The 27,784-nt window shown below is 37.8% G+C and overlaps 1 protein-coding gene across 1 annotated transcript in view; it reads left to right on the top strand.

Annotated features, from left to right (window-relative positions):
• XRCC5 (X-ray repair cross complementing 5) overlaps positions 1 to 27,784 on the top strand; it is a gene marked incomplete at both ends in the record, with an annotated part of 78,101 nt that overhangs the window by 43,512 nt on the left and 6,805 nt on the right. The window contains 5 exons of the mRNA XM_084259681.1: positions 4,195 to 4,288; positions 5,727 to 5,796; positions 22,853 to 22,962; positions 24,646 to 24,742; positions 26,686 to 26,753. Coding sequence (XP_084115807.1) covers positions 4,195 to 4,288; positions 5,727 to 5,796; positions 22,853 to 22,962; positions 24,646 to 24,742; positions 26,686 to 26,753 — 439 coding nt within the window. The remainder of the gene's footprint in view (positions 1 to 4,194; positions 4,289 to 5,726; positions 5,797 to 22,852; positions 22,963 to 24,645; positions 24,743 to 26,685; positions 26,754 to 27,784) is intronic.

A 27,784-nucleotide genomic window follows, 5' to 3' on the forward strand; every position in this document is an offset into this window, starting at 1 on the left:
TTCTTAGTCACATAAAGGGCTCCAAAAACTACTAGGTATCTGTCCACCCTAGCCACTGGACATCTAAAGACGTCTGTAAATACCTCAAATTCATTATGTCCAGAAATTACTGTAATATCTTCTTTCTTCTTCCATACTTCTTTCAGATTCCTCTTGCTGCTATTCCAATATCTCAGTGAATGAAACCTACTTTCTAGAAAGTATCCCTTTTTCTTTACTTTCTATATCTAATTGGTTTAGCAGGTTGAATTAGAGTTATTTCAAATCTACTCCTTTCACTTTAGGTTAGCATAGTGGCGAATAGCATTGATTTCGGAGTCATGTATATTTATCAAAACCCAAGCATTTCTCTTTAATAGTGGTTGAAATTGACAAGTTGTTCTTTGTCAAGTGATGATAAATACCTGCCTTTCAGGAGGTTATATAGGAGGGTGGTTAAGAGTACAGGATTAGTTGTGCACCCCATACTCACTGTGCTTTGACATTGTTGCGCCCTTTTGATCCTTGATTTTCTCATTTGTAAAAGCACAATAATAATAGCTCATTCATGGAATTGTTGAGAAGTTTAACTGAGATATTTTAAATATGCTTAGTATAGAGGATAGTGCACAGTAGCATTAAAAACAGAAGTTACCTCTCACATTGCCCACTACCATTGCTTTTATGTAGACCTTTTGTATCCTAGATGTACCACGAAACTGATTTTCCTCATTCCAGTCTTACCCTTTCCAATCTTTCTGCATGCTGCTGCTTAAGTGATTTACAAAGAAACTCTGATCACATCACTCTCCTGCATAAGATTCTTTAATGCAGTGACTTTTAATCTCTGTGTGTGTGTGTGTGTGTGTGTGTGTGTGAAAGGGGGGAGAGAGAGGAGAGAGAGAGAGAGAGAGAGAGAGAGAGAGAGAGAGAGAGAGAGAGAGAGAGAGAGAGAAAAGAGAGAAAGGATCCTTTTGATAAAAAACTAAACCCTTTCCCCAGGAAAATGTCCCCACATGCGTATAGCTTCAGAGGTTTCACAAGTTCTTTGATTTCATCCTTGGACCTTGATTAACAACTTTTGCTTTAATGGCTTTCCATTATGTTCAGTTTAAGACTGAATTCTGTTACACGAATGAGAAGCCCCAAATAAGCAGAAAGGGAAGTTTGTATCCATAATCCACCTACCTAGGGAGCCACTTTCTCCTCACCATTTCTATGGCTATAATTTAGGTACTTTCTACCTTTACCTCTCTATACTTCCAACTAATACTTCATGCCCCAGCCGGTCTAATACAAGCTCTTGCTGTCCTCTTCAATGGATCTGCTGCTTGCAACAATACTTTAATTGCTTGTTTATATATCTGTCTTCTTTATTTCACTGAACTTCTTGAAGATGTTGATGGTGCATTAAATTTTTGTACATCTAGAGTTTAGAGCCTACTTTAATGGCCAACACGTAGTATTTGGTAAATGTTTGGCTAAATAAATGAGCTACAGAGTTTATACATATTTATGAAAGGAAAGGAGAAAAATGAACAAATTACCCTGGTCCCATCATCTAAATGCAGCAGTTGTTAACATTTGTATGTCTACCGTGGTCTCGCATGGATAATTTCTACCTTCCAGGCCACAGCTCCTTCACAGATCATTTGGAGATGAGCCATTGCCCCCTCCCACTTCACCCTGACATGATATATGTAAAATTCCTAATAATGCTGTTAACTGATTCAACCTAGAGAATACTAGTGACTTTAAAATTTCACTACCTTTGTCTTATTTCTGGGCGTATTTGTACCTGTCCAGTTCTGGAAAATTGTATATATGTACATGCAGTTGTATGTGTGTCTCCTTCTCTTCCTTAGAATCTTATTTTGAAAGGTTTAAGAAATTCTACTTGTCATTCAATCTTGAATTCCCACAGAACTAAACATAGTGCTTTGTATAAAGGTGTAAATGCTTCTTAGTTGGGTTGGACTAAGAGGTGTAGCTATGCTATATATCAAAGATACAGAAACATCTATGTGTGTGAATGGGTATCATGTGTTTTCAGTTTGTTAATGTTGAAGGTCCTAGAAGTGGTAATATCTTACTAGTGATGAGCACCCAAATACTGATGATAAGTACCATTCTCTACTGAAGGAACCAGCCCCCTTAGAGAAATGGCTGGTTCCAGAACTTGGCAGGATAAGCTCAACATGAGGCCGAAATCTGTTGTTCCAGAAAGTGATGAGTCCGTACCACATCTGGGATATGTGAGCAGCAAAATAACTACTGTCATGAATCAGTTATAACCTGTTGAATAAAATGGGATCCATAGGCACATCTAATATAAATAAATAAATAAAAGGCAAGAAAGAAATGAAGTCTCTTCCTTGCAGAAGAACACCAACAAATCAGTGTAGGAGTGACACCTGGCAGCACGCAGGAGGTGGTCACTGAGGCTCGTGGGCAGAGGTTTGGTGGGGTTTTCCTCATAAATACTACCACTGATCTCACACCAAGGAGAAAATAGTGAATTTAGAAGGAGAAACAGCAGACAACTACTTATACTAGTAACTGAAGTTAACCTCACCAGCATGGGGCAGGCCAGCTCAAGCACCATCCCTGAGTCTTAGTACACGAGGATGTGGAGACTTTTATTTTTGGAAGAGTTTTGATGCTTTTCATCATAGTATTTCCTGAGGTGCAAAATGAAGCCAAGAGAGGATAGTAATTTATTAGGCTCTAAATTCTAGATAAACAAAAGTTAATCTACAAGCAATACCTTCAAGAAGGTGTTAAGATTCCAAGACTCATCAGTGGCAAAGCTGGGACTAGAATCCAGGGCTTTTGTATCCAAATCTTCAGCTAGTCCCATGGTGTCTATCTTTTAGGAATAACTTGCAAAGGTTAACCGAAATGACTGGGACTTTTTTTAAATGGACTCAAATTCTGAGGGCATTCTAACTTCCTCGGGTTTGTGCATTTTTCCTCTGTTTTGCCATTAAGACTTTGTGTTTATTTTTTCATTCTACTCAAAGGAAAGCACTCTGGATAACTCACCCCTGTTAATGTTTCCTGGTCCCCATTCTTCTGTCTTCTACTTATTTCTTTACTTCTTAGAGGGAGGAAGGCAAGTGGTGAGAAAGATAATAACCAAGTAATAAAACTTTTAATTCATGTTCATGAGGCTTCAGCTGTAAGACTCATCTTACATCTCATCTGTAAGACTCATCTCATTAAACACCATTGAATAAGCCAGAATATGGCATGTTTTTCTTTGGTTTCTATCTAGGTTAACCTCTTTTTCAAGCCTCATTGTTTGAAGGTTGCTTTTAACAAAAACATGTCATATTTAGAAATACTGGATCTTAGTTACTAATTTCTCTCCTCATTCAGTCATTTCTTGATAGCTGCTTTTGACAGATTATTTGTCTGGGAGAAGAATCTTCCTATCTTTATGTTCAGTAGCTTAAGGGAGATTCTGGGCAGACTTTTTGGATTTGATTTTCTCTCTAGTGCAATTAACTTGACCTCTTGACTTTAAGTCAGCATGTTTCTTGAGGCAAGATGTTTGACACACTCTCTTGGAGTCATCTCTCCCTTAGCACCCAGATGCCATTGGACTCCATTGCCCCAAACAGAATTAGGTTTATAAAAGAACAAATTAAAAGTTTTCTCTTGGAAGATTTTTTTTAATAGTTTAAGACTTCAGTAAGAACAAGTTCTTGCATATTTAATTAAAGGTTGTCTAGTAAGTTTTGACAGCCGTTAAGTAGCAGCTTATAAAACTCTCACATACATGATGGAGAAGATGGCTTATTAGACAAAAGGCTTCCATGTACATAGAATGCTAATAGCTATCAATTCTGAGACAGAAATCAGCAAATAATTTTGAAGGGTAAATGGGTTTCTTACTGAAATGCTAAGTTTCCATTACCAGTGCTTGCAGTTCATCTTTTGAGAGGGCTATGTGATGCGACTGCTAATTATGATTTCTCCACTGCTGTGAAATTAGGCCAGGACTGCTCCAGCCAGGCTGTTGGGAACTCTGAGACTGGCCAAGGATGGGGGGCAGGGGGGGGGGACAGGTTGCTTATAAAGAAGAGCTCTGAGTGCTGCTGTTTATTTTTGCCTCTTGAAAAATAAATTTATACTTTTCACATCAGCAGTTTTGGTTTTTGTATTTTTTGTTTTGTGAAAAGAGGAAAAGCTAATTTATTTCTTTTCCAGCCATGGAGAAGGACCCACCTCTAAAAAATTCAAGACCGAGGAAGGGGGGGCCAACTTTAGTATCTCCAGCCTGGCGGAAGGCCACGTCACCAGCGTAAGCAGAACCTTTGTGGTGTCCTTCCCCTTGTTGGGGAGGCGGGGTTGGGGGTGCTGCATGAGTTTTTGTGAGTCCTTTAACATGTCACTTTCTGGCTCTTTCTATATATAAAATACACAGGGCTTTCCCACACTTCTTCCTTTAAGTAGTTATTGTCAGTGAATCACAACAGAATTATCTATATGATGAATAGCATATAGGGTGCCACGTATTATGGTGTGTGTGGAGTACTTTGTAGAGATATTTTTGTTGGCTACATTTTGTAGTTTTCTGCTGGTCAGAATAATAGGATACATAAGGCTTGATAATATGAGTGTTAATCTCCAACCTGTAAAATTTAAGAGTATAATTTTCTTTTCTCTTTTCTAATATGCAACTGCAAAACAGGTTTCATAAGTTTAGGATTTCCTCAAGCCAAGTATCTTTTGATACTTGAGATCATTTGTATTTAATGGGAAACTTTGGGGACATGAACATACAGCCTTATTTTAAGTGACTTTTATTTTGAATGAATAGATCTTAAAAATTGTCCTGTACTAGCAAAATAAAGGAATAGTCAACACTTTTTCCCACTCAAAAAGAAATATTCTCAGAAAAACTGAATGTATAAAAAATAATTTAGATGTTATTTCAATGTTTTATTGTAAAGGGAAAAAATCATGACCTGATTGATTCTGAAAGCTTTTCTGACTGCTGTAGAGAGCAAAGTGGAAACTTTAGTACATTTTGTACCAGAGTTTATCAGTCATAATAGAACCTCATGATTTTCTTGCCTGTTAATGCTGAGTGACACTTAGGCCCTATTAAATCTGGGGCCAGGAGATTGAAGACCATAGAGCGCCACATAGTGTGGCAGAGGTTTCGTGTTAGGAACTCTCCCACCTAACTCTCCAGTAAGTCTCCATGCATATTTTCCTTTTACTTCAGGAGGTATGTTCAACTTGGGCATGTTTGTGTATTCTATGAAAACTTCAGTGCCAGGGAGTCAGAAGCAGTTTTTCCAAAAAAGAGCAGTTCAGTGAATCAAACATCAGACTGCTATTTCTCATGTCATCTTAGTGGGGCAAATACATTCTTAACTGACCCCATGCTGTAGAATCCTCCCCTTCCTAATTAGTTGGGTGCCAGGATGCCCCATAAAGCCTGTGCTATAGGAGTCGTTTACACTTAACTGGTTGGTGACTTGGGTTGTAATACTTCTGACCTCTTGGAAGGAAATGAGCTTGTGTGAAGAGTAGAAACTGAAAGGACAGAAGCAGCTGTTTAGCCACAGAAGTCTGGTACCTTTTAACAGAATCCTGAAAATGAAAACGAAAAGGGCCTTCCCTTTGTCTTTATTTTATAAGCGCACACTTACTAAGCCATCTTGTATTGCCTGGGGTGCTGCCACAAAAAGACGTGATCTGCTGATTTATTGTCTGCGGGTGTTTTCTAGGTTGGAAGTGTGAATCCTACTGAGAACTTCCGTGTGCTAGTGAGGCAGAAGAATACCAGCTTTGAGGAAGGTGAGTGAAATGCTGTTGGCTCTGCTATTATACAGTTAGGCTGGCAGATTAAAGTCTAGAGAGATTATAATTTGAGCTTTTTGTTGTGGTGCCCTGGGTAGCAGTTTCTCTTGGTGAATCTTTGCAATCATCCCTTATTAGTGAGCTCACTGAGGCAATGTATGAGAACAGGAGGGGAAACTCAGCACAGGTCTATCTAGGCCAAGGTAGGACTGATGTATAGGTTTCTCTGTTAAGAAAGCTGTGGGTCAGAACCCTGGAAATTTTAGTACCATTCATTGAAGTTCTTTGGGGTCTTGTGAGTTTGGAATAAAAACATGTGCAATATCTTTCTGTTTTCAGACAAATAACTTGTTCTCAGGCCTAAGGATTTGAGCCCCTCTACAATACCTGTCATAACCTACATGCCCTTTAGGAGTCATTTGCCCTTGTTATTGGCACAAGGTTGCTTTGAATCCCCAATTCCATGGCATAGAGGACAGCCATTACATTTTATATGATGTGAGCAAATTCTCACATCTCTGTGTCTTAAAACACAAAAGAATTCAAATTACAATGATGAAGAAGCTGGTTCTTCTCAGGAAATTCTGTTGAGTTTGTCCTTTGCTGTTCCTGTGAATAGAACATGGCCTGGTAGATTGCTCTGCCTGAGGCTCAGCAGGTCATGGCTGCCTTTGGACAACAGCACAACAGGTGTAGACTTCTGGATGGGATTCTCAGACTCTGAGTAGTAAGCTACTCAAGACCCATCCTCCATACTGCAAATGATTACCTGAACGGTTGTAGGGTTCTAGGCATTTAGACATCATTATTTCCTCTAAAAGGCCAAGAAGTTGAAAGAGAAAGTTCTGTGCCCACATTAACATAAACACATGAAGAAGGCAGCTTACAGACAGTCCTCACTCTCGGTAGCATTAATGTCACAGATACTGTCTGCACAATCCTGTAGGATTACAACTGTCAGCTGTCTCTCTTTAAAGGGTAAATGAACAAGAATTTGAAGACAATCAAATGAATGAACATCCGTCCCAGACCTAATGTTCATCCCTGAAAGCTGTTTTAATATTAACCCAAACCCAAATGGAATTTTAGGTTATATCTGATAAGAAAAATCTGAGAATATAGTCCATTTCAGAGAGATCAACTCTCGGAGCAGCAGCAAGATCTTGCTGGGATCTTATCTCTCCCAGAGATCTCTGCTTAGAGTGTATTTTCTCCAGTACATTTACTTTTAAAATTTGCCAAAGCATGATCAATGATAGTTAATTTGTAAGACTGCTTTATTCTCAGGTAGAGCTCAGTCTTTCATCTGTTGTTAGAAACTGAAATATGGGTGTAATTTTTTCTGTCTAGCTCAATCGTAGCGTAGTCGCCCTGAGAGTATTGTAATCCTATCCCTTGACATCAGCAATCTGTATTAGGCAGTGACACATTTATTATCTTCTAGTTTCAGTATGAATGAGCTTCCCTGTCCTGAGCTTATTGGCATAATAGAGATAACTAACTCTATGAACCTCAGGAAATGTGTTCTGTCTGACTGCTGATGCTTCTGAAAGCTGTCTTTGATTATCTCTCTGGTTGCTTTATTTTTCTGGTCCCTTTCTCCCTCCCTCCCTACCCACTCCACCACTCTGTCACTACATTTTTACAGTAAAAAGATTCTTGGCCATGACTATATATCTAATAATTATCTTTTAATTGTGAAAGTAGGGTTGCTCCCTCCCCCACACACACAGTATTCACAAACACCTCAGCACCATTATCTGTAATGTCTGTTATTTGAGTTGTTAGAAGACTCTGAGTTCATAGTAACTCCTGGAATGGAGGTTGTGAACCCCATCAACTGTTCAGAACTTCCAGGAAGGTACCCCAAGGATTTCAGACTCCTTGTCCTTTCCCTATTTACTTAGGAAGTATGCCAAAATGCCCCCAAAATAGACAACAGATTTGAAGAGAAGGAAATCCTCCAAACAAGTCTTACGTGATTGAGGTATGTCTAAACTTAGAGACTCTCATTGAGTATAAGATAGCATGTAAAGTAGCTTGTCACATGTGTTAAAAACAGGTTCTCTGACGGCCTTAAAGCCAGAGAAGATGACTCTATGGAAACTAACAGGCTGGGATGTACTGTTTTGTGACTTGAGTTGATTCTCTTCCATGGACCCTGTTTTTGCTGCTTAGATTATGGGTTCTTTTTTAAATTTCTCAGTAGGGACAGGGTCGCAGAGTTGCATTCCACTAGATGAAATTCACATGAGCATGATTGTTTAAAAAAAAACAAACTTTTCAAATCATCCTCAGCACAACTGGTATGGAATCTTACCTGGGGTTGATGTTTAGCATTGGATTTATTTACAGTGAGAAGTCATGTGCACATACCTGGATTTATGTACAGAGAGAAGTCACGTGCACATACCCGTTTAATGAGATGATGATCACTTTATTGTGGCTACTGAGGCATTTCACTTTTACCTCTTTCCTTTCACTGTGTGTGGATTACATCTCATCATCAAGTGTTTTGCCTTTATTCCTCAACTTACCTTATTCTCATTCATCAGACAACATCCTTTCAGCTGTAAAGGGCATGTCTTAAAATTCACTTCCACAAGAACTTCCAGCATTTGGTGGAATGTGGTACAATTAGTAATATTAATTGAAGTCTAGTAACCTCTTTTTTTCAGTTCTGCTTTTGGAAGGCATAGTACTGTCCATTTGCATAGCAGTTAACTTACATAAATTATATGACTTTGTGCCATGAATCAGGCAACTTAGCTATGAATTCTCAAAAGCCAGGATCTAGGAGAAATTTCATGTGTATTTGTGTGTGTTTTCTTAATGGACCCTGATTTATGTAATCTTGGGTATGAATTATATAACCTATCTTAGCTCTTTCCAGATAAAAATGAAAACATCGCCTTTAGCTATTGTTTTGTACAGAGGTGGTAAATTGAAGAAAAATAAGTGTCAGATACCTTAAATGTCTTGAAAGAATGATACTAAATATATACTAGCTAAAATTATAACCTCTTTTGCTCCATAAAAGTTTTACTTTGTTTTTGAGACTTTGACATACTTCTTGTTCCTCTTCCAAAATATCAATGATGAATTTGGTCACAAGAGAGAAACTTGTAGATTGTAGATTATGGATCCTAGTGGTTTAGTCTAGAGTTGTATACTTTATGTATTTTTTATTATATAACCTCACTTGTTCTTCATTGAATTCCTTTTTGACTTGTTTAGTTTTAAATTGTTAAATCCCAGAATCTGCTGATCCAGGCTTATTTAATGCTTCATTTATCATTGATAAGTAAGTTCATTTGAAAACAAAAATCAATTTATTTGGAATTGTAAAGGACACCTGCTAAAAGGTTGTGTTATTATTTGGCATGGTGAATGTATCGGTGACCCACAGAATCTTACTTATCTTTATGTGGGTAGATTGGAACCCAGAGTAGCTAAGGTGACTTTTTCTAGATTATTGCAAATGTGTGGACGACACTGTTGCAAATTTCAGAGGGCCAGTTCTTGGCCTCTTGTGGCTTTAACATCTTCATTGATTGCCTGCATTTCATTAGATGGCAGAACATTACCCTGAAGTTTACATTTTAATATAATAAAACTCACCAACCAAGTAATTAGAATGAAGTCATTGAGATGAAGATGAAAAGAAAAAAAATTAGAAAGACATGACAGAATCCAAAGACCATCATACACACATAACCACTTTAAAAGTGTTTTTAGTTTTCAGAAACTCTCCCTAAAAGACTTCTAATTCATTCTTACTCAGCTTCTAAAATCCTTTCAAGTTCCTGTCAATCTGTGGATTAGAATATCTCAAATTGCAGCTTATGGCTCTTGTAAAATGTAGTTGGCTATCCATAAAGAAAGACAACTGGTGCCATAAAAATAAAAGCCTGTTTGCTGTCGTTACATTCCCAGTGAGCACTAAGGTTTCTTCCTGAGAGCGTTAGGGAAGTCTGTATGTAATATACACCAGTGTTCCTATTTTCATCCAGGGTTTCGTTTCTCGTGCTAGGTAGTAACATTGCTTACCTTAAGCCTGCTGAGTATTTTTCCTTTTTTATGTTAAAAATGAAAAGGATATTTTTCCCTCTGGCTGAAAATGTAGACCTCACTTTCTCTGCATCGGAACAACCAGAAGAGCCCAGGGTTTGTTTATTCAAGCCTGCATTTAACACGGTGACCCATCAGCTTGCACTGATGACCCATGCAAGCAACGAACAAGGCGAGTGTTCTCAGTGGCTGCTGATGGAAAGGCAGGGTTAATAAGGGGTGCTTTGGAGAAAGGGTATACAGATATGTCATCCAACTTGCTTGCAGTAAGTGCTTATGAGAGTGATTTGTGAGGCAGAGAGCAGTTGAAGTACTTACTCATGGCAGTTTGGTTCTTTCAATCTCCTATAAATTCTTGGGCTCTTCCTTGCATGGTAGGTTGTTGTCATGCAGGGCATTGCACTTGATTCTCCTTGAATGGGGCTGTCTCCAAGATTGCTTCTTAAGCCCAGCTGGTTGAGAAAGGAAACTGATTTCAGATTGTGCTGATGTGCAAACTACTTTAATCAATGACTTAAAGTGACTGCTCATGGCAAACAACAGAAGCTCTTAACCAATTAAGATGTTTAGGAAAAGATGGTAGGCTTTTGTTAAAATAGTCACTAATCAGCTGAAATGTGTTAAGAGGAGCCTCAAAACAGCTTGGAACCCCACTTAAATGTAATAAAAAGTGTTTTGGTCCTCCCCTTCCAAATTGCAAGCCCAAGGCAAAAAATATGCTGACACAAAAAGAAGTGGCAAGTGAGTCCTGTACAGTGAGTCCTGCCTTATACCCATCCACATCTACATAAAACTTTAAAAATGGGGTGCTTGTTTCTTTGGCCAGGAATGGGAAGGGAGCTTGGCTGGGAAGTAGAACACAGTTTCAGCAGGACTGTTTCACAGTTTCAGGAGAGGAGAATATTACCAGCATAGATGTCTTTGGATATAGGAGAAAAAAATAAGTTTTATTTTGAGATCTCTTATGGACTATTGAAGAAAAATCTTTAGTAGTTATGATTAAAGGCCCTGCTATGGAAGGAATAATACCCCCCACCCACCCCCACCACACATTCACAAAAGCCTAACCTCTGCTGTGATGATATCTGGAGATGGGGCCTTTGGGAAGTCATTAAGTTTAGATGAAGCCATGAATGCAGAACCCTCATGATGGAACTAGGCCCTTAAAAGAGCACACAGGCTATTTTTTAAGGAAAAAAAAAAAAAAACTTAGATACATGTGGTGCAACATTATATTTGTGTTTGGGAATCCTCTGCTTCCTGGGAGGAATTCATTTTCATTAGTAAACAACAAACTCATTCAGTACATGAGAAGATGGGTAGATTTCAAGAACTTGCTAGAGCATAAAGGTGATTAGTTATGAGTAATGAATGCCATTTTTCTCAAACATGGGTTTATTTTTTCTTGATTCATTATTTGTTTCATACACTGAACAAAAAAATGGAATAACTAAGGTTGGATTATCCCATAATTGTCCCCATTTCTAATTATTCTTTTGATGTACTATAATGAAGTCACTAAGATACACACACTGGAATTTTAAATGGATAAATTGTAGGGAGGGTTTGAATCACTATTCTTCAAATTAGAGGATGGTGAATAAAATTAAGTAATATCTAAGATTCTTTTTCATATTGCCCTTTAAGTATATGAGTAATAAACAGAAAGACAGAAGTAATTGTTGCTGATGCAGAAAGAATAAAGCAAAAGAGTAAAAGGATCAGTGAAATAGAAGTATTTGAGTTGTGTCATTAATAAATCCCAACCCATAAAAATGTCTTTCCATTGAGAACTTGCTAGAGATAGAAACAATTTTTATTGTCTGCTTATATGACAGTCTCTTATATGTTTTAAGATGATTTAATTGTTCATTAACCTTCTCATTAAAAAAAATAACTGCATGTTCATTGGAGAAAAATCATAGTAATATAATGGTACATAAAGGTAAAATGGAGAGGTCTCCCTTCCAAGCCTTACTTATACCCATATTTGAATCTATATTTTGCTTTCTCTCCTTTTTTTCATTAACTAGGAATAACTCAGTTAATCCCTATACTTGGTGCTCTACATTGTAGACAAGACGCTTGTTTTTCGTAAGCAATTCATTTGATCTTAGAGGAGAAAAAGAACTTACAGCTAGATGGGATGGGGCTGGGCCTCCCCTGATGGCATTGGTGGTTGAGCGTTGCTCTGTGAGGCTGTCCGCAGCCTCTGCAGCGCCAGTTCAATCCCGGCCGACTGGCGAGGGTCCCACATGGTGCAGCAGACCTCTCCTCTCCCGCTCCTCCCCTCATGTATTTCATCAGTCTGTCTGTTCTGTTCCCCGCTCTGTCTCTGGTGAATCCTCTCACCCTCCTATGCATCTGGCCTGTACCCCAGTTCTTGTATACATAAAATAATCTTTAAAAAAGAAAAAAAAGATGGGATGGGGCTAAGTAATACTTAATAAGTGACAACAGCAAATGAAGTCTCCATGCACATAGTCATGACCATGTTGGAAATAACATCCACACATCCCTGTATACATCTCTTACATAGCCCTTTGCACTTAGTCTGCGTATATTTCTCCTTTCTATAGATCTTCATTTTAACAGTTTCCATTTCTGTCAAGTTAAGGTGAAGGATGGTTATAATGAGTTCTAGATTGTCCACTCCCCTTAGTTGTTGCCATATGAAATATGCATTTTATGGGTTTAAATGGAGGGAACAAAATAGGTATCTGCATGTCTTTTAGACACAAAGCTTTTAGAAGTGCAAACCAGCAGATGTATGTTGAATGTCTACTATGTGCTAGTCATTGTGGCAAGACACAAACAGTAAACAGATAAGAAGATACATATCAAATGGTGGTTAGCACACTGGTAATAGTTTTCTAGAGCTGCAGTAACAAAGTACCACAAACTTCCTGACTTAAAACATCAGAAGTTTATTCACTCAGTTCCAAAGGCCAGAAGTCCAAAATGAAGGTGTCAGTAGAGTTGGTTCTCTCTACAGAGGGAGACTTGATTCCATGTCCCTCTTCTACTTTTTGGTAACAGCTGATGATCCTTGGTGTTCTTGACTTGTAGTTGGATCACTCCACTCTCTGCCTCCATCCTTACGTGGACTTCTCTCTTTGGGTAAGAGTAAACAGATGAGAAGGTTTACTTCTTTTCCAGGTTTACTTCTTCTCAAAAGGATACCCTTTGTGGTGTTATCCATATTGGATCCACCCTTATGGCCTTATCTTAACTTGACTATATAAGGGCCCTATTTCCAAATAAGGGCTCATTCTGAAGTTCTAGAAAGAACATGCATTTAGGGGGAGCACTATTCAATTCATGACAGTATTAGAGAGAAAAATTAGAATAGTGGGCTAGTGAATGCTGGGCGAGATGGACTTGCGATTTTATAGAGAATCATGGAAGTCCTCATTGTTGGGCCATCCTGTAAACAGATAATTCAGGAACATGGAGGAGAGAGCGTGGTGGGTATCTGGGTATCTTTAAGGAGAGCTTTGCAGATGAGATTGTACATGTTCTTTTGAGATAGGAGTGTGTTTGATTTTGTGTAGGAGCATCTGGGAGGCCTGTGTGACTGGAGAAAAGAAGTAGCAGGTGAGAACAGAAAAGTAGCTAAAGCACTTTCCACATAGGTTCTCAGACCTTTTGCTTTTTTCTGGGAGAAATGGGAAGCCTTTGAATAGTTTTAAATAGATGCTGATCTATTGGCTTATATTTTTAAAAAAACATTCCTATAGCTGTGGTGTTGAGAATGGACAATGTTGACATTAGCAGATGAGTTAGAAAGCTACTCTAGTAATCCAGGTGGAGGAGGTTGTTGAGAAGAGCTCAAAGTCCTGATATGTTTTACAAGTAGAATTGACGGGTTTTGCTGATGGTTTGAAAATAGGATGTGAGAGAAAGAAACAAGTCAGGGGTGACTTCCAAGATTTTTTTTGTCTTGAGCAAGTGGAAGGAATTGGCATTTGCAGAGAAGGCAAAGATATACTAAGTTGGTTATACAAGACTGCAGGTGAAAGGTCTGGGTTGTCAGTGTAAAATCAAGAAGTCACCATGGTGATGGTCTGTAATGGCATGAGAGTGAATAAAATTCTTGAGTCAGATTAGCGTGGGATCTAGGGCATGGGTGGAAGGGGGTGACTTAGATGTACAGATAAAACTAGGCGATAGGATAGAAAGTAGAGTCTAGGGATAGATGCAGGTTCATGGGCGATGTTGGTGTAGGCTGGACCATAAAAAGCAAGTGAGGCAGCAGCCTAAGTAATGTAGTGTCCCAGTGCTGTGGGTGCTAATTGAACTATCTCCGGATATAAGGGGGTTTTGCCTCTTGAGTTTACTGTTGATGAACATTTCTACCTCTTGGTACCCATTTCTAATTCTCTTCTAATTTCTAATCATTTGCTAATCAGATCTGTCTCTTCCTTTCCATCCTAAATTACCACTATCTTAATTCATGTGTTCACTACTTCACCTCTGGACAGTTCCAGCATGCTACAGTAATTATACAGTAATTGCACTTGTTCAGTGCATATCATATATTTATACAGATTTAGATTCTTATAGCACAGATTTGATCATGGGTCAGCCCTTCTTAATCATTTCCAATGTCCTTGAAATCAGTCCCCCATTCTAGGCTTTCCACAGTCTGGTCCCACCCTGCCATTCATGACCCATCCTCTTAGAGGTCCTGTCTGTGAACCCTGTCCTCCCACCAAACCATATTTCTGCTGATTACCTTGTGACATTGGCTTTTCTCCCCCAGTATGTTTGCTTGTGATATCCCTCCAACAAAGAATGTCCATTCTTTTCTGTCACCCCGAAAATCGTACTGTATAGTAATGCTTGTGATTTAAGAGCCAATATGTCCTGAGATGCCAATGCCCAGTAACAGTTTTATTGTAGTATGATTTATTATCAAAGACATTGCTGCTGGTCTACCATCAATGGGACAAATAACCTCCATTTGTACTACCTCCTGAGTACTACTTGCTAATAGTAATTCTGTTTGTTTCCATAGTTGACTTCAGCAAAGCAGTGCTTGGGAATAATAATAATTTGAATTTTTGATTTAACAAAATTAATTATCCAATTCTTTGGATCAAGTCATAAAATCAGAAAAAGACAGAGGAAGAAAAGTGAGGGACCTGAGACGTATAAACACAGGGCATCATTATTGGTCGATTTTTAGAAAGATTTATCATATACCATAATCAAATTATTTAAACATTTCTGATAATTGATATTTCTATTTAAGAATGACTCAAATTCTTGAGGCACCGTAAAGCACCCATCATAGTCCACAAAAGCACATTCAGCCAGTGGCCACCTGCTTCTCTCTTTGCTGAGGAGACTGACTCATCACTGTATCTCTTCAACTGATACATGAATTGCAGTTCCATTCAATTACCAACTTTTAATTGGAGCCCATTGCCAGATTGGTCTCCTGTTCTTCAGAGCATTTCCTCTGGCTGCACTGTTACTATGACTACTTGATTCCTTCTGCTTATTTTCCTGCATTACTTTGATGACATCTACTGCAATCTGCAGCTAGACTATATTGTAAAATTGCTACAGTACAAACCATTGTCATCATGCATCCTGTCTTCCTTCTGTTACCCATATGGAATTAAATTAAGTCTAGAAGGTAAGATTCTTAATTCTTCTGTATCACTTTTATTTAGTAGGTAAGCTTCAAGTTTTAGAATTCTAGGACCTTAGAAAATTATGGAACCCTCTTTCTCTGCCTTCTTTTACCTCCTGCCTCCACCTCTAACATATACTTCCACACATATGGCATGTAGTTACACCAAAGGAATCACTTCCTCATTTGATGAGACGCTCTCCCTTTAGTTTCTTTTTTTAAAAAAGATTTATTTATTCATGCATACAAGAGCTGGGGTACAGGCCAGAGACACCGGGAGTGAGAGGATTAACCAGAGACAGAGTGGGGACCAGAACAGGCAGATGGACCGGAGTATACTGCTGAGGGGAGCAGCGGGCGAGTCTGGAGAGGTCTGCTGTGCCATGTGGGTTGCTCCCTGGCGGGGGATCAAACTGGTGCTGCAGGGGCTGCTGACAGCTTCATAGGTTGCATCTTAACCCTTGTGCCACCAGGGAGGCCCCTCCCTTTAGTTTCTTATATTAGCATAATATCCCAATTTTGTACTAACTGCAGTCCTTTAGGGAATTGGGGAAATTAGTTACACTAAAGAGTGAGTGTTCTTTGGTCTTTATTTAAATGCCATAAGCCCTGCAAATAATAATTGATAACCTTCAAGCTTTGTGGAACATGTTCACTTTGGGTCTCTAATGGTTAAATTGAGTATTTTTAATAAAAAATTAAAAGACCATAGAATGCCATCTAACCCACCCATTGACCAGGAACCTTAAAATTTTCCAGGTGACTCAGAAGCAGATGGGGTCTCATACCCATTATTTAAGATAAGAAATAGTCATCTAAAATGAAAAAGACAGTTGCCATGTTCTGTTACATAGTGAGTTTAACAGTCCCTGGGCTAACTGGATGCCATTTTCCCAGTTTCTCATTAGCTTGTACTATTACCTTTTTTTCTTGAGGCAGCTAAGACCAAGAGACCTTCAATATCATTCTTTCTGTGACTACAAAGTAGGATTCACAGCTCAAATAAAAACAAAAATAAAATGAGAAAGATCTCATAGTCTGCAGGAATGGATTCTGATAATAAAGACTTTGCATTTTCTCTGCTCTTTGTGCCTGGGGTTTTAATTTAACACATCAATGAAAAGGCAGCATTTAAGAAGAGGGGAAAATACCCAGCAGGATTTACTTTTATTAGTGCAATTTGTAAGAAATTACTGCATTTAATGAGAAAATCGTTAAGCATGAAAAAATGGGCTGTGACTGAACTTGTGGAGCTTAAATGGTAAGGCTTTAATTGAGTTTTTTAGTTATTGGTAAGAAAAATAATAATAATAATAAAAAAACACCAGGGCTGTAGCTGTACTGTTAAGGTGGCCAGCACTTTCTGTACCTCAGTTCAATTTCCTGTGCTGCTGGCCATGCATTACATTATGGCTGTGCTCCTCTGTGTCACAGCTACAGGCTTTTTCCTGTTCTTAAAAGGGAGGCAGGTGACTTCTGTGTGCTAGATGAGGAAGTTGGGGGCAAGAAGTCTAGCAGAACACTTTCTGGAAGGGAGAAGGACAGGGAAAGGGTAAAAGAACAAGGCAGAGCTGGGTCTTCTTCACAGTCGAGCTGCTTAAAAACAAGGTAACATTTGAATGCCATTTTTAGGTTCATAAAGCTTATATTTTTTTCCTATTTCTCGATTTCTTTTGTTTCCATTTCTTTTTCCTAATAAGAATATTTCATTAAAGACCATAAAACTAAAAACTGGAATGCTGGAGCAAGGACCAAACATCAGGCATATTCTTGGGATCTTGGGTCCCAATTCTTTTGGAAGTGCAAGCAGAAAGGGTATTTTAAGAGGTAAATCAACACATCTTTTGTCACACAGAGGGAAAATATTTAGGATACCTTCTTTTTTAAAATTTTCAGAAGTACATTTGATGTCTGAAAGGTCATGAATGCAACTGCAGAATGGTTCAGTCTCTTCCAGATCCTCTTGTTGGTTGTCATGGTCCATGTGGTTGTTTCATTGTATTCAGCCTGAGGAAAAGGGAAATGTTTGTAGCTCTAAAGATGTTTGAAGAAGTGAAAATCATATTTTTTACCTAATTCTGTTTTTGTAGTACGACTGGAAGAAGCTTTAAATAAGGTCATGAATCTTTCCGGTAGTTATAAATTGGATTTCATTGTATCGTACCTAACTAGAAAGAAGAAAAAGAAAAAAAACCCTATACATTCTATATCTTCCCTTAATATTAAAATTGGAAAACTTTCTTGTTAATTGCTATGTCCTGGAACTATCCAGTGCATAATCGAGTGGCCATCTCAGTGAGTTTATAATATAGCACACTGTTCCAGGTGACCCTTAAAGCATTTTCTAGCTTCTAGGTCTGTTTGCTTCCCCCAGTGGGAGACCCTGATGAGAGACAGGAGAAAAGAAAGAGGGAAGGAGAAACCAGGGAATTCAATTTCCTTCTCCCTTTCTGTGTTGAGCAGCATCTTCAGTACTCCAGGGCTTCGGCTTCCACGGTACAGATGTCTGGGCTGTTGTTTCACACCATACTTTTTTTCTCTTTTCCCCACACTGCCAAGGAGTGCAGTGTGGGCTCCTTACTATTCCTCAACTCTGGGTCACAGTAACATTCTTCTTCGGCATTACAGCTCATCACCTGTGTGACAATTGTCTGCATTAAATTTCCTGTGTTAAATATTCAGAGTGATTTCCATTCTTCTGGTTAGACCCTGACTGAGGTACAATAACCAATTTATATACTGTAATAAAGAGACATAAGGAAGCCTGTTTGTGATCCATTTCTGTTTTTAGCTGCCTATATTAAAAAGAGACTCATTTTCTTATCAGGCAAATATTTCTTACAAATTCCTGCTTTTAAAACTAATTATAATTTACAAGTGAATTTAATTGGTGGCAAACTGGACTATTTGCTTAGATTATTTGCTGATCGATAATTCTACTTTTTAGTCTCTTAATGACCAGCCTGACCACATGTTAAAGTGTTGGATTTTTTTAATTGCCACTTTGCGATTTTGTTTTATAAAGATGTCATTGTCATTGACTATGTAAATCTGTTCTTAGCAATAAAAAAGTTATTTCACCGCTAACATCTGCAAAATGCGTACCTCTTTAATAAGTGAAATTCACAAGAGACAGTGAGGCAGAGAGAAGAATTAATTGGGAAACATAAATGATACGTGGATTCAGTAAATCTTTGGACATGACCTTTAGTTCTTTATAATGTGGGACAGACAGATGCGCAAACCTGTGGCTTTTTTGGCCCTGCAGATGGAGGGGGAGGACTCACAGTAATGACTTACTTTCGCTTTGTTGGAAACATCTTTACAAAGAACAAGGTAGTAAGTAACTATGAAGTCAGAGGCTGATATGGGGCCTGGGTGTTCAGGCTTTTGTCACTGTTTAACAAGGAGGGATGTGATCCATTTTGTAAAACTGGATGGTATTGAATGTTTTCACTAAAGATGGAGAACATACATTTCAGATTATACAAGAAAATGCTGCCCTTTTCCTCTTACATCAACACTTCTGATCTGGGTAGCATTTTTAATATAATACTAAGGTGTTATTGTATTGAGAATAATTTTATGTATCAACATCTGAGCTGGTTGAATGTAACATGCTGGATTGGTATATAACGCCCTTTATTTTAAAACCTCAAAATCCAGAACAGATATTTTTGAAATCCAGAGCAATTATTTTGATTTTGAAGACTCCTCAAGATAAATTACAATCTCAGCCTGACGTGGTATCCTGAGATGAATGGCCCTTCCAATGGCCATTTTTTCTGTTAGTTAACTAATGAGTATTATTGAGCCTCTGACTAATCTGAAAAGCATTTTGGTGAAATATAATTGGGGCTGTGATCTACTGAGTATGAAGACTGACAGGCCATTCTTTAGCCATATAATTGATGTAGAAGCAGAGACAAGCACCCTGATGGCAATCATTTCCTATCAAGACAGAGGGCAAGGAGAAATCAAAAACATAATTCAACCAAAGTGGAATGATATTTTTGTCAGCCATTTTGGCATTTTATTTTTTTAAATAATACCAGTGAGACATGAAGTGCCACCAAACTTTAGAAGGGAAATCTCTTGTCCAGTTCCCAAGATGAGTCAGCACACTAATGCATCATCCATCACAATTATTCACTGGTGTTAAGTGGTTCATTATGGTAAGTGAGCCATGGGACAGCCTAGGTAGGGGGAACAGAATTCAGAGTCATGGCCACATGCACAGGCCACTTTGCTATTTTGTAACTGATTATTCTAGTAACTGATTATTCTTGCAAGGGTAAAATCCAGTTCTTTGTATTGATTGGATTTATTATTGGAAGTTTGGATAAGTTTATCTACTGGTGTGCCTGAACCCTCTGGAGGAAAGGACAGAACAATCTAATATGTAAATAAGATAAACTAAACCCAGAGAGGCTCACAAATATGTGAGTACTTCTTTCTCAAATAAAAACTGGATCTAAGGCTGCTACTTCCTTTTCTTCCTTTCCCATATCATTTTTGCAAATGGATTGTTGACTTTTGTATTTGCATTATTTTAGTCTTTTAAAAAATATTTTCTGAGATGAATGGCCCTTCCAATGGCCATTTTTTCTATTAGTTAACTAATGAGTGTTATTGAGCCTCTGACTAAATGGCAACTGTGGATCTGTCTATCACATATCAAGATCAAATGGGTTAAGGAGTTGAGTTTTTTGCAAAGCAATTCAGCACTCTAGTTGCTGGCTCCTGGTCAGAGGACTCCCTAAATTCCAGTTCTTCATTCCTGTACTCATTATATGCCTTTCTTTGTAATCTTTATGTAATAGTTTGGACACAGTTGACAAATCTCTTCTTTAAATAACCTCTTCTCTTACTGTCTGTGACCCATATGCCCTCTGGTTTTCTCCTGTCACCCTGCCCATTCCTTCCTAGTGGCCTTCCATCAGTCCTCTTCCCTCTGTCTAACCTCTAAATGTTACAGTTCCCATAGAGTTGACCTTGAACCCATTTTCCTCCCACACTTTCTAAGGAGCTATGCTCTAGCCTACCTCAACACCCACATACCTTGTTTTTCTTTATGGAACTCCCTTCCCTTACAACCACCTCTTTATGTTTAATTCTTACTCCTCCTTTTTCCTTTTTCTTCCCCTTTAGGAGAAGGATTCTGTTTTGGACCATTTGCCTTTCTTCAAAGAAACACTGTGCTATCCCATATCTGTTCTTCATTCTTTTGTTCATGGCCATATAATAGCTAAGTCCTGTTTTCATTGCCTTCTAAAAAGCCGTATGAATTCATCAAGGCTTCATATAATTACCAAAGGTTCTTAAAAACTCGGGTCAGTTGATAAGTTTTCAACCCACTCATATAGCCCTCTTCACATTTCCCTCCGATTATTATTTGTATGCATATATGTTATATATCCCTTATTAAAATGTTAACTCCTCAAATGCAACAATATTCAACTTAATTATATGTCCCAGAAAACAGCATGTGTCTTATAGGTAGCAGTTATACAATAAATATATATGGGATAAGTTAATGAAAGTAATCACTAAATCGGATAAAGGAAAACATTTACATTATAACTTTCTAAGATTCCTTATTCTCATTTCAAAAGAAATCAGAAACTTGGAGTAGCTGAGATTACAGTCCTTGGCCTGTATAGGTTCTTAATTGTGCTCAGATATATAGCTCTGAATGAACTTTATATCAAATGATCAGAGAAAATGACTGCTATAAGTGATATGGGAAATATCAAATAGTTCTGTTAACTGTGTCTTTCCAAGCTGAAAAATTCAGATAGCTTCTAGTGCTTTGAGCTTCTTGTTGATTTTCTGTTCTGCCTACTAATCAGGGTTGTATTATTTTAAAAGACCCATCCGAACATTCCTTCTGTCTTTTGAGTTGTAGCTGGGTATTAATTCACTGCTGTAGGATGTATTGGTAAAGATATCTGAAATTGCAAGCAGTTATGTCTTTAATCCCTCATATTTGTTAAGTACTTTATAATAATGGAAATCATAATCTTCTAGTTAGTAGTTAAGAGATGAAATAGTTACGGGGTATATTTTTCTCACTGCAAAATTATTATATCAGAAAATACTTTGTCCAGTTTTTTAATCCTTTCCCCGTGCTGCAAGGTCCTTAGAAAATGAGTCAGTGGCACCAAATTTCATGTCTTTCATGAGGCATTGAGGAATGCTCTGGCCCCTGATTCATTTAGGGGCCATTAGCCCTCAGAGGTGAGCTTGAATAGTTTTCATCAGCATCATGTGCACACGTGACTATTAGAGTGCTCAGATGAGGCTTGATTATGTGAGCATGAGTCTTAGAAAATCTTGACCATTCAGCATAAATTGCTGAACAGCCAGTTAGTGATTTGGGGACAAGGAGAGTGAGCCTTCAGGCCAGGTGTGCTCGTACCTCCTGGATTTGTCCTTTTGGGACAAAATTGTCAAGGCCTTTTTTTTATTTGCTCAGCAACTTATGTTTCCTAATTTTGTTTCTATTTTCCTCTGATTTTTTTTTTCATACTGAAATATTCTTTGTTTATGAGGCAGCCTCAAGTTGTATCCCACCTTGGAAGTGACATTATGAATGCACTTCCTCCTCCTGTGGCATTTATGACATTGCTTGCTGACAGTTAATTGTTTATTAAGTATCATGACCTATGGAGTGCTGAGCAGCAGACGTGATTCAATTTCAGCTAAGGGCAGAAGACAAGTAGCAGTGACTTCCCATTTTAAAAGGACATTATTAAATTAAGACTAGGACTGATCCTTTCTAATTTGCCCTGGATTGGTAAAAGATGGGGTGCCCCTGGCTTATTACTTTTCACTGTGGCACTGTTTGCCACTTATCATGAGCAGAATTAGGGGAGGGCCTAGATTATCTACTTCCTATGACAATATCAACAAAGAGAATTTTGACTTACTCAGGTCATCCCTAAGTTCTGAGGGATAAATAAAAGGCAACCACAGTTTTTTAAAAGCAAAAATTTTGTGTTTGTAATCCCAAATTCTATAACTATAATTCTTAGCATTTGAGAAAATTTTATGTTTTGACAAATAGGAGTAAATACAGCCCAAATTTCTTGGATCAGCATTTTACATCTCATCACCCCTTCACATCCACCCCCTTAAGAGAAGCATAGCTTTTGTGCATACCAAGAATATTTTTCTCTTGCTGCAAGATATTATATTAGAAAATACTTTGTTTAGTTTTTTAACCCATGAGAGTGTTGAACCACCACAAGCACACATGCACACACAGAGAAGCATGCACTCTCTAATGAGCATCGCTCAAATGAAGGAAAATAAATTTATTTTCTTATGTTCTAGTGAGTCACCAACTAATAAATCGCATTGAGCAATTTTTGGATACTAATGAGACACCTTATTTTATGAAGAGCATGGACTGTATTAAAGTCTTCCGTGAAGAAGCCATTCAGGTAAAGTTATCCTCGCCCATCTCTGCTTCCTAAAGCACTGACCACTGTCACAGGGGAGAGGCATACAGAGCACACAGCTAAGCCCAGGCTATGGAAATAATGATTCTGAATAACAATATATGCCAAGAGAAGTAGGAATGACCAATTCATTTTACACTTACTCTCATTTCTGAGAGGGAATAAAGGTGGGTGGCTAAGGAGATGTTTCATGCCTGGAAGTTAGCTTTTCATTACATTATAGTGTGACTGTATGGCACTTGTTTAGGAACCCAAGAAAACTTGCATTATATTCTCTGGAGGCCCAGTCATTATAAAGGATGGACTAAGTATTAGGAAAATTAATAGGAAACACATATTGTTATAATTTTTATGGAGACACAAGTAGGGATCTGAATGCCAGAAAAAATAAAGCACTTTGAAAATTAATTACTCAATACTCCTACCCAACTTTTGTGTATCTTTTATTATTATTTGTTTATTGGGAATTTTTAGGAAAAACTTCGAAAAGTCTTACTGATTGTTTTATTATTTCTAGACTTTTGTGTATATATACCCTAGGCAAGGGTGATCAGATTTAAATTATAAAATATATCTTTCAAGTAAGTATAGTTGTAGTCTATGTTGGTTCTTATATGGGTGCTTATTAAATATTTGCTGAATGTATGAGCAAATTAAATTTTTGAATAGATACTTATAATGAATGATAAGAAAATGAGGAAATTGTTAAAATCAGAATAGAGTAAGAGTCAAAAGTAGATGACCCAAATGCTCTACATAAAAAAAAGTTATAAAGACAAAATTTATCAAAATAGAGTTAATATAAGGCTGAGTCAGATAGAGAAAGATTTGGTTAGATGGAAAAGGTAGTGAAAATACAAAGATGCTTCTTAAACATTGTCCAAGCTGAATGGAGTGTCTGCTGACTGTTCTGTGCACTATTACCAGGACACTGGATTTCTTTGAGAAAGAGGAGAGATAGAGAAGGAATAAAAGGATTTTAGAGACCTGCCAATCATATAGAGATCATTTTTACTATAAAAATGAGAAAAAACTATTTTTAAATATATTCTAATATAAAAATAGTAGAATGCTATTATTATAGCAAAATTAATAAAACCAGTCTTCCCAAGCAGTTAAGTCAAATCCATGCTGCTAACTCTCCAATATCTTCTTTTACCATTTCTACTAATCAGCATTTTGTGAATATTTTTTAAGAGACATATATTTTCCATGTTGCGAACTGAAATATTTTTAAATGAAATAATGTGATTGAAACTTTGTTGTGTGTGTGGTAGAAAGTCAGGATGAGATGAAACCAGATTGACCAAATTGATAATTACTGAAGCTAGTGACACACAAGGATTCACTACATTATTGTCTCTGTTTTTGTTCAGATTTGTCTGTTAAGAGTTAAAAAACTAGCTACTGGGCTGCCAAAAAAAAAAAAACCTGGGTGATGACTCTGGGAAGTTCTATGCCTCCTTTCCACACAAGGAAAGGTTTTGGTTCCCAGCAAACAATACTGAAATTTGAAGTGGAAGTTTTCCATTTACCAAAGAAGAATATTTTTTATATTTTTCATAATATTTATGGTGGGTTCAAAATATGTAGCACTTTGGTCTGGGAATGACTGTTTTTGTATTTGCTCTGACTTGCCAACTCCTCTACCCCACATGTCACCAGTTTTCAGAAGAGCGGCGCTTTAACGACTTCCTGAAAGCCTTGCGAGAAAAAGTGGAAATGAAACAATTAAACCATTTCTGGGAAATAGTCATCCAGGGTAAGGTATCATTTGTCTTTTTCTCCAAATTATACTATTTTCTAAATAGAGCTGTAATTCTAGATATAAATTTTATTGTGTGATGTTATATGGATATCTAGTGACTTCCAAAGTGGATTTGGGAAGTGCTAAGGATTCATTGAGCTAAAAATCTTGTTTAATAATCATATACAAAGTGATAAATAATAAGCATTTATGTCTATCCATCTTAAACTCTGTGCAGCATGGCCCATTTCCAAGATTGTGCACTTCTGTTTGTTGAATAAAGTATGTGGGTAAACACTGTCCCTTTTCTCAAATTCGTAGACCCTTTTCATCCACCTAGATCCACAGCCCTCTCTCTCTCATTGCGCTCCTGCTGCCTTTCATTTCATTACCTTGCTGTGTGAACAAAACAGTGTCTTCATGCACAAAAGCAGTTAGTGCCTCACTTATTCCTAGCACCCAGTGCAAATCAAACCTAGAAGAAGACACCATATACACCATATATTCTTTCAATTTTGGGTTTGGTATTTGATTTCCCTTATGCCCTTTTCCCATTTTTTTAACCTGATTTTCTTTAAGAACCCAAGCGTGAAATATTAGCTATTAAAAATACATACTGTAAAAACAGTTGAAAGGCATAAAACTTTTCACTTAAAAACCCCAAATTAGTTTCAGTCTGTCTGAAAATTCCATACAAAGGAGTTGCGTATCTATCTACCCTGCTTCTAACAGGCAGCTTCTCATCACAAGGGCAGCCATTTCTCTGACAGTTAATTTTTCAGCCCTTTAACTACTACACTGGGGAGCAAAAGCAATTAGAAAAGATGGTGAATGGGGCTAACTCAAATCACTTTTGTGTCTCTACTGCTGACCCAGTAGATGAAAGAGATTGGCTTTGGTATTTATTGAATGCCTCCAGCATATTGTTTGCTGAAAAGAAACTTATAGGACATACACAAGATACATACTTTCTGAGAGCTTATAACCTATTAAGAGAATACATATGACCTATGCAGTTTCTAGGTACAAGCACATGTTAAATGCACATGCTTTTCTGAAAGGATGTCATGCATCAGGCATTTGAGCAGGAGAAAACTAAAGGGTAGATTTTATATCCTTGATTTGCTTTCACTGAACCGTAATTGATGTGCTGTGCTAAATGATAGACACAGCCATTGTAAGAGCATGCTTGCTCTTAACCTTAGTCCTCTGCCATTCCATCAATAGACAGGACACTACTAAGTCAAGATGCCTGCAGATCCCTATATTGGGTACCTAATGAGTTTGAACCAAAGCATGTAGTCATTCTAGTATCATTTATTTATAGGTTTCACAGGCTATCTAAAAGTAGAGTGTTTCTATTTGGTAAGGCTTAGTAGCTTATTTTTTGAGTGAAGGTCGCCTCAAATATTTTTCCCATATAAATTCACCATAACAGAGTGCCTAGGCTCAAAAAATTGCCTACCAAATCATAGAAAATTGGAATAGTTTACTTTTGGATAGCAGAGAAATCCTGTAATGTTGTATAGTACATTGTGGTTGAATAAAACTCAGCTCTTACTAGAGAAAAATACAATTTTAGGAGCAATAACATATGTACAAATAGTTATACAAGGTAAGATGTGATGAGAACTATTTCAAAGGAATATACAGTGATCTGAGAATTCTAAAGGAGAGATTATTTTTATCTGGAGTTTATCAAGGAAGGTTCATGGAACAGGTAGCATTTGAGAGGCGGCCTTTATTCTACACAAGCAAAAGGAGGAGAAAGAATAATATAATATGGAAGGAACAATGTGAGTTCCATCTCATTTTTAGTTTTCTGTTTCTTACAGTGAATAGCACCTTTATAGTTTTAGAACTCTCCAGTACAAAGATGAGAGGAGGTACAGCAGAAAGGAAGGTGGGATTGGTATTAAATGTTGTACTTGGATTTTTCTCTGTGAATTGCTTTTTAGATGGAGTTACTCTGATCACCAAAGATGAAGCCTCTGGAAGCTCTGTCACAGCTGAGGAAGCCAAAAAGGTACTGAGGGTTAATTCCATGTCTTTAGATGAATTATTGCAGTGGGTACTATTTTCCTGATGCCCGTTCTTTCTTGAAGAAATTAAGGCTTTAAGGTACCTAAACTAGTGTAACCATTCTTTATTCAACCAATAAGCAAATTGCTTCAACTGTAGTATCCTTGCGGGAGAAATTGTTATCTGATTCAGTTCTCCACAAGCTATGGTAATGTTTCTAGAACATTGTATGATCTGAGCTTCAGTAGCTGTAGAGCCCCTGAAGTCCATGGTACATACCATACCAAGCTTGACCAACACCCTGACTAAATTGTGAGATCCATTTAGCCCAGTGATTGCAACTCTGGCTACACACTGTTGCCTGAGGAGCTGTTTTTTAAAAAATAAAACTGATGACCAGGGCCCTCCCCAAAGATTCTATCAGTCTGGGTGATGGGTCCTGACATGGTTACTGTAATAGTAATGAACAAGAAGGTGGAGAAACACTGGTATTCTAGCTAAGACAAGAAAGGAGCCCATGTGTGCAGGTGCCATGACCTTTATATTGACAAACAGGTGGACCAAGGCCTCCCTGCTTGGTGTACTTGTAGGAAATCTGATTTAGCTGTGAGTTAAATCCATGAGCTATTTATTTAGCTCAGAAACCCTTCGTTATACTTCCGGTTTGTGATGAACTATTAATGAAATTAAACAGAATAGCTCAAAAGTATATGATTCATAACCTTCAGCTTTAGTTACAGCCACTGAGCCAGTAGCTAGCATAGCACCTGGCAGCTGGCAGTCACGTACCAAACCTCTGCTCTACTGTATGACAAGAAAATTAATGACAACACAGCCCCCCATCTTCTAGGAACTGAAACAGCCGGTTACAAGGTAGGAGAGAAAGGCAAGAGAGACTCAAAAAAAATAACCGTACGGACACTAAGGGAGAGTGTGGTCTGGGGCTGGTGAGCAGAAATCTGTTAAGGGAATGATAGAAACAGAGCTAGAAATATGCATCTTATGGCTATATTCAAGTCACATTAAAAATGCCTG

This window comes from Talpa europaea (genome assembly GCF_964194135.1).
Source record: "Talpa europaea genome assembly, chromosome: 1".
Lineage (NCBI taxonomy): Eukaryota > Metazoa > Chordata > Mammalia > Eulipotyphla > Talpidae > Talpa > Talpa europaea.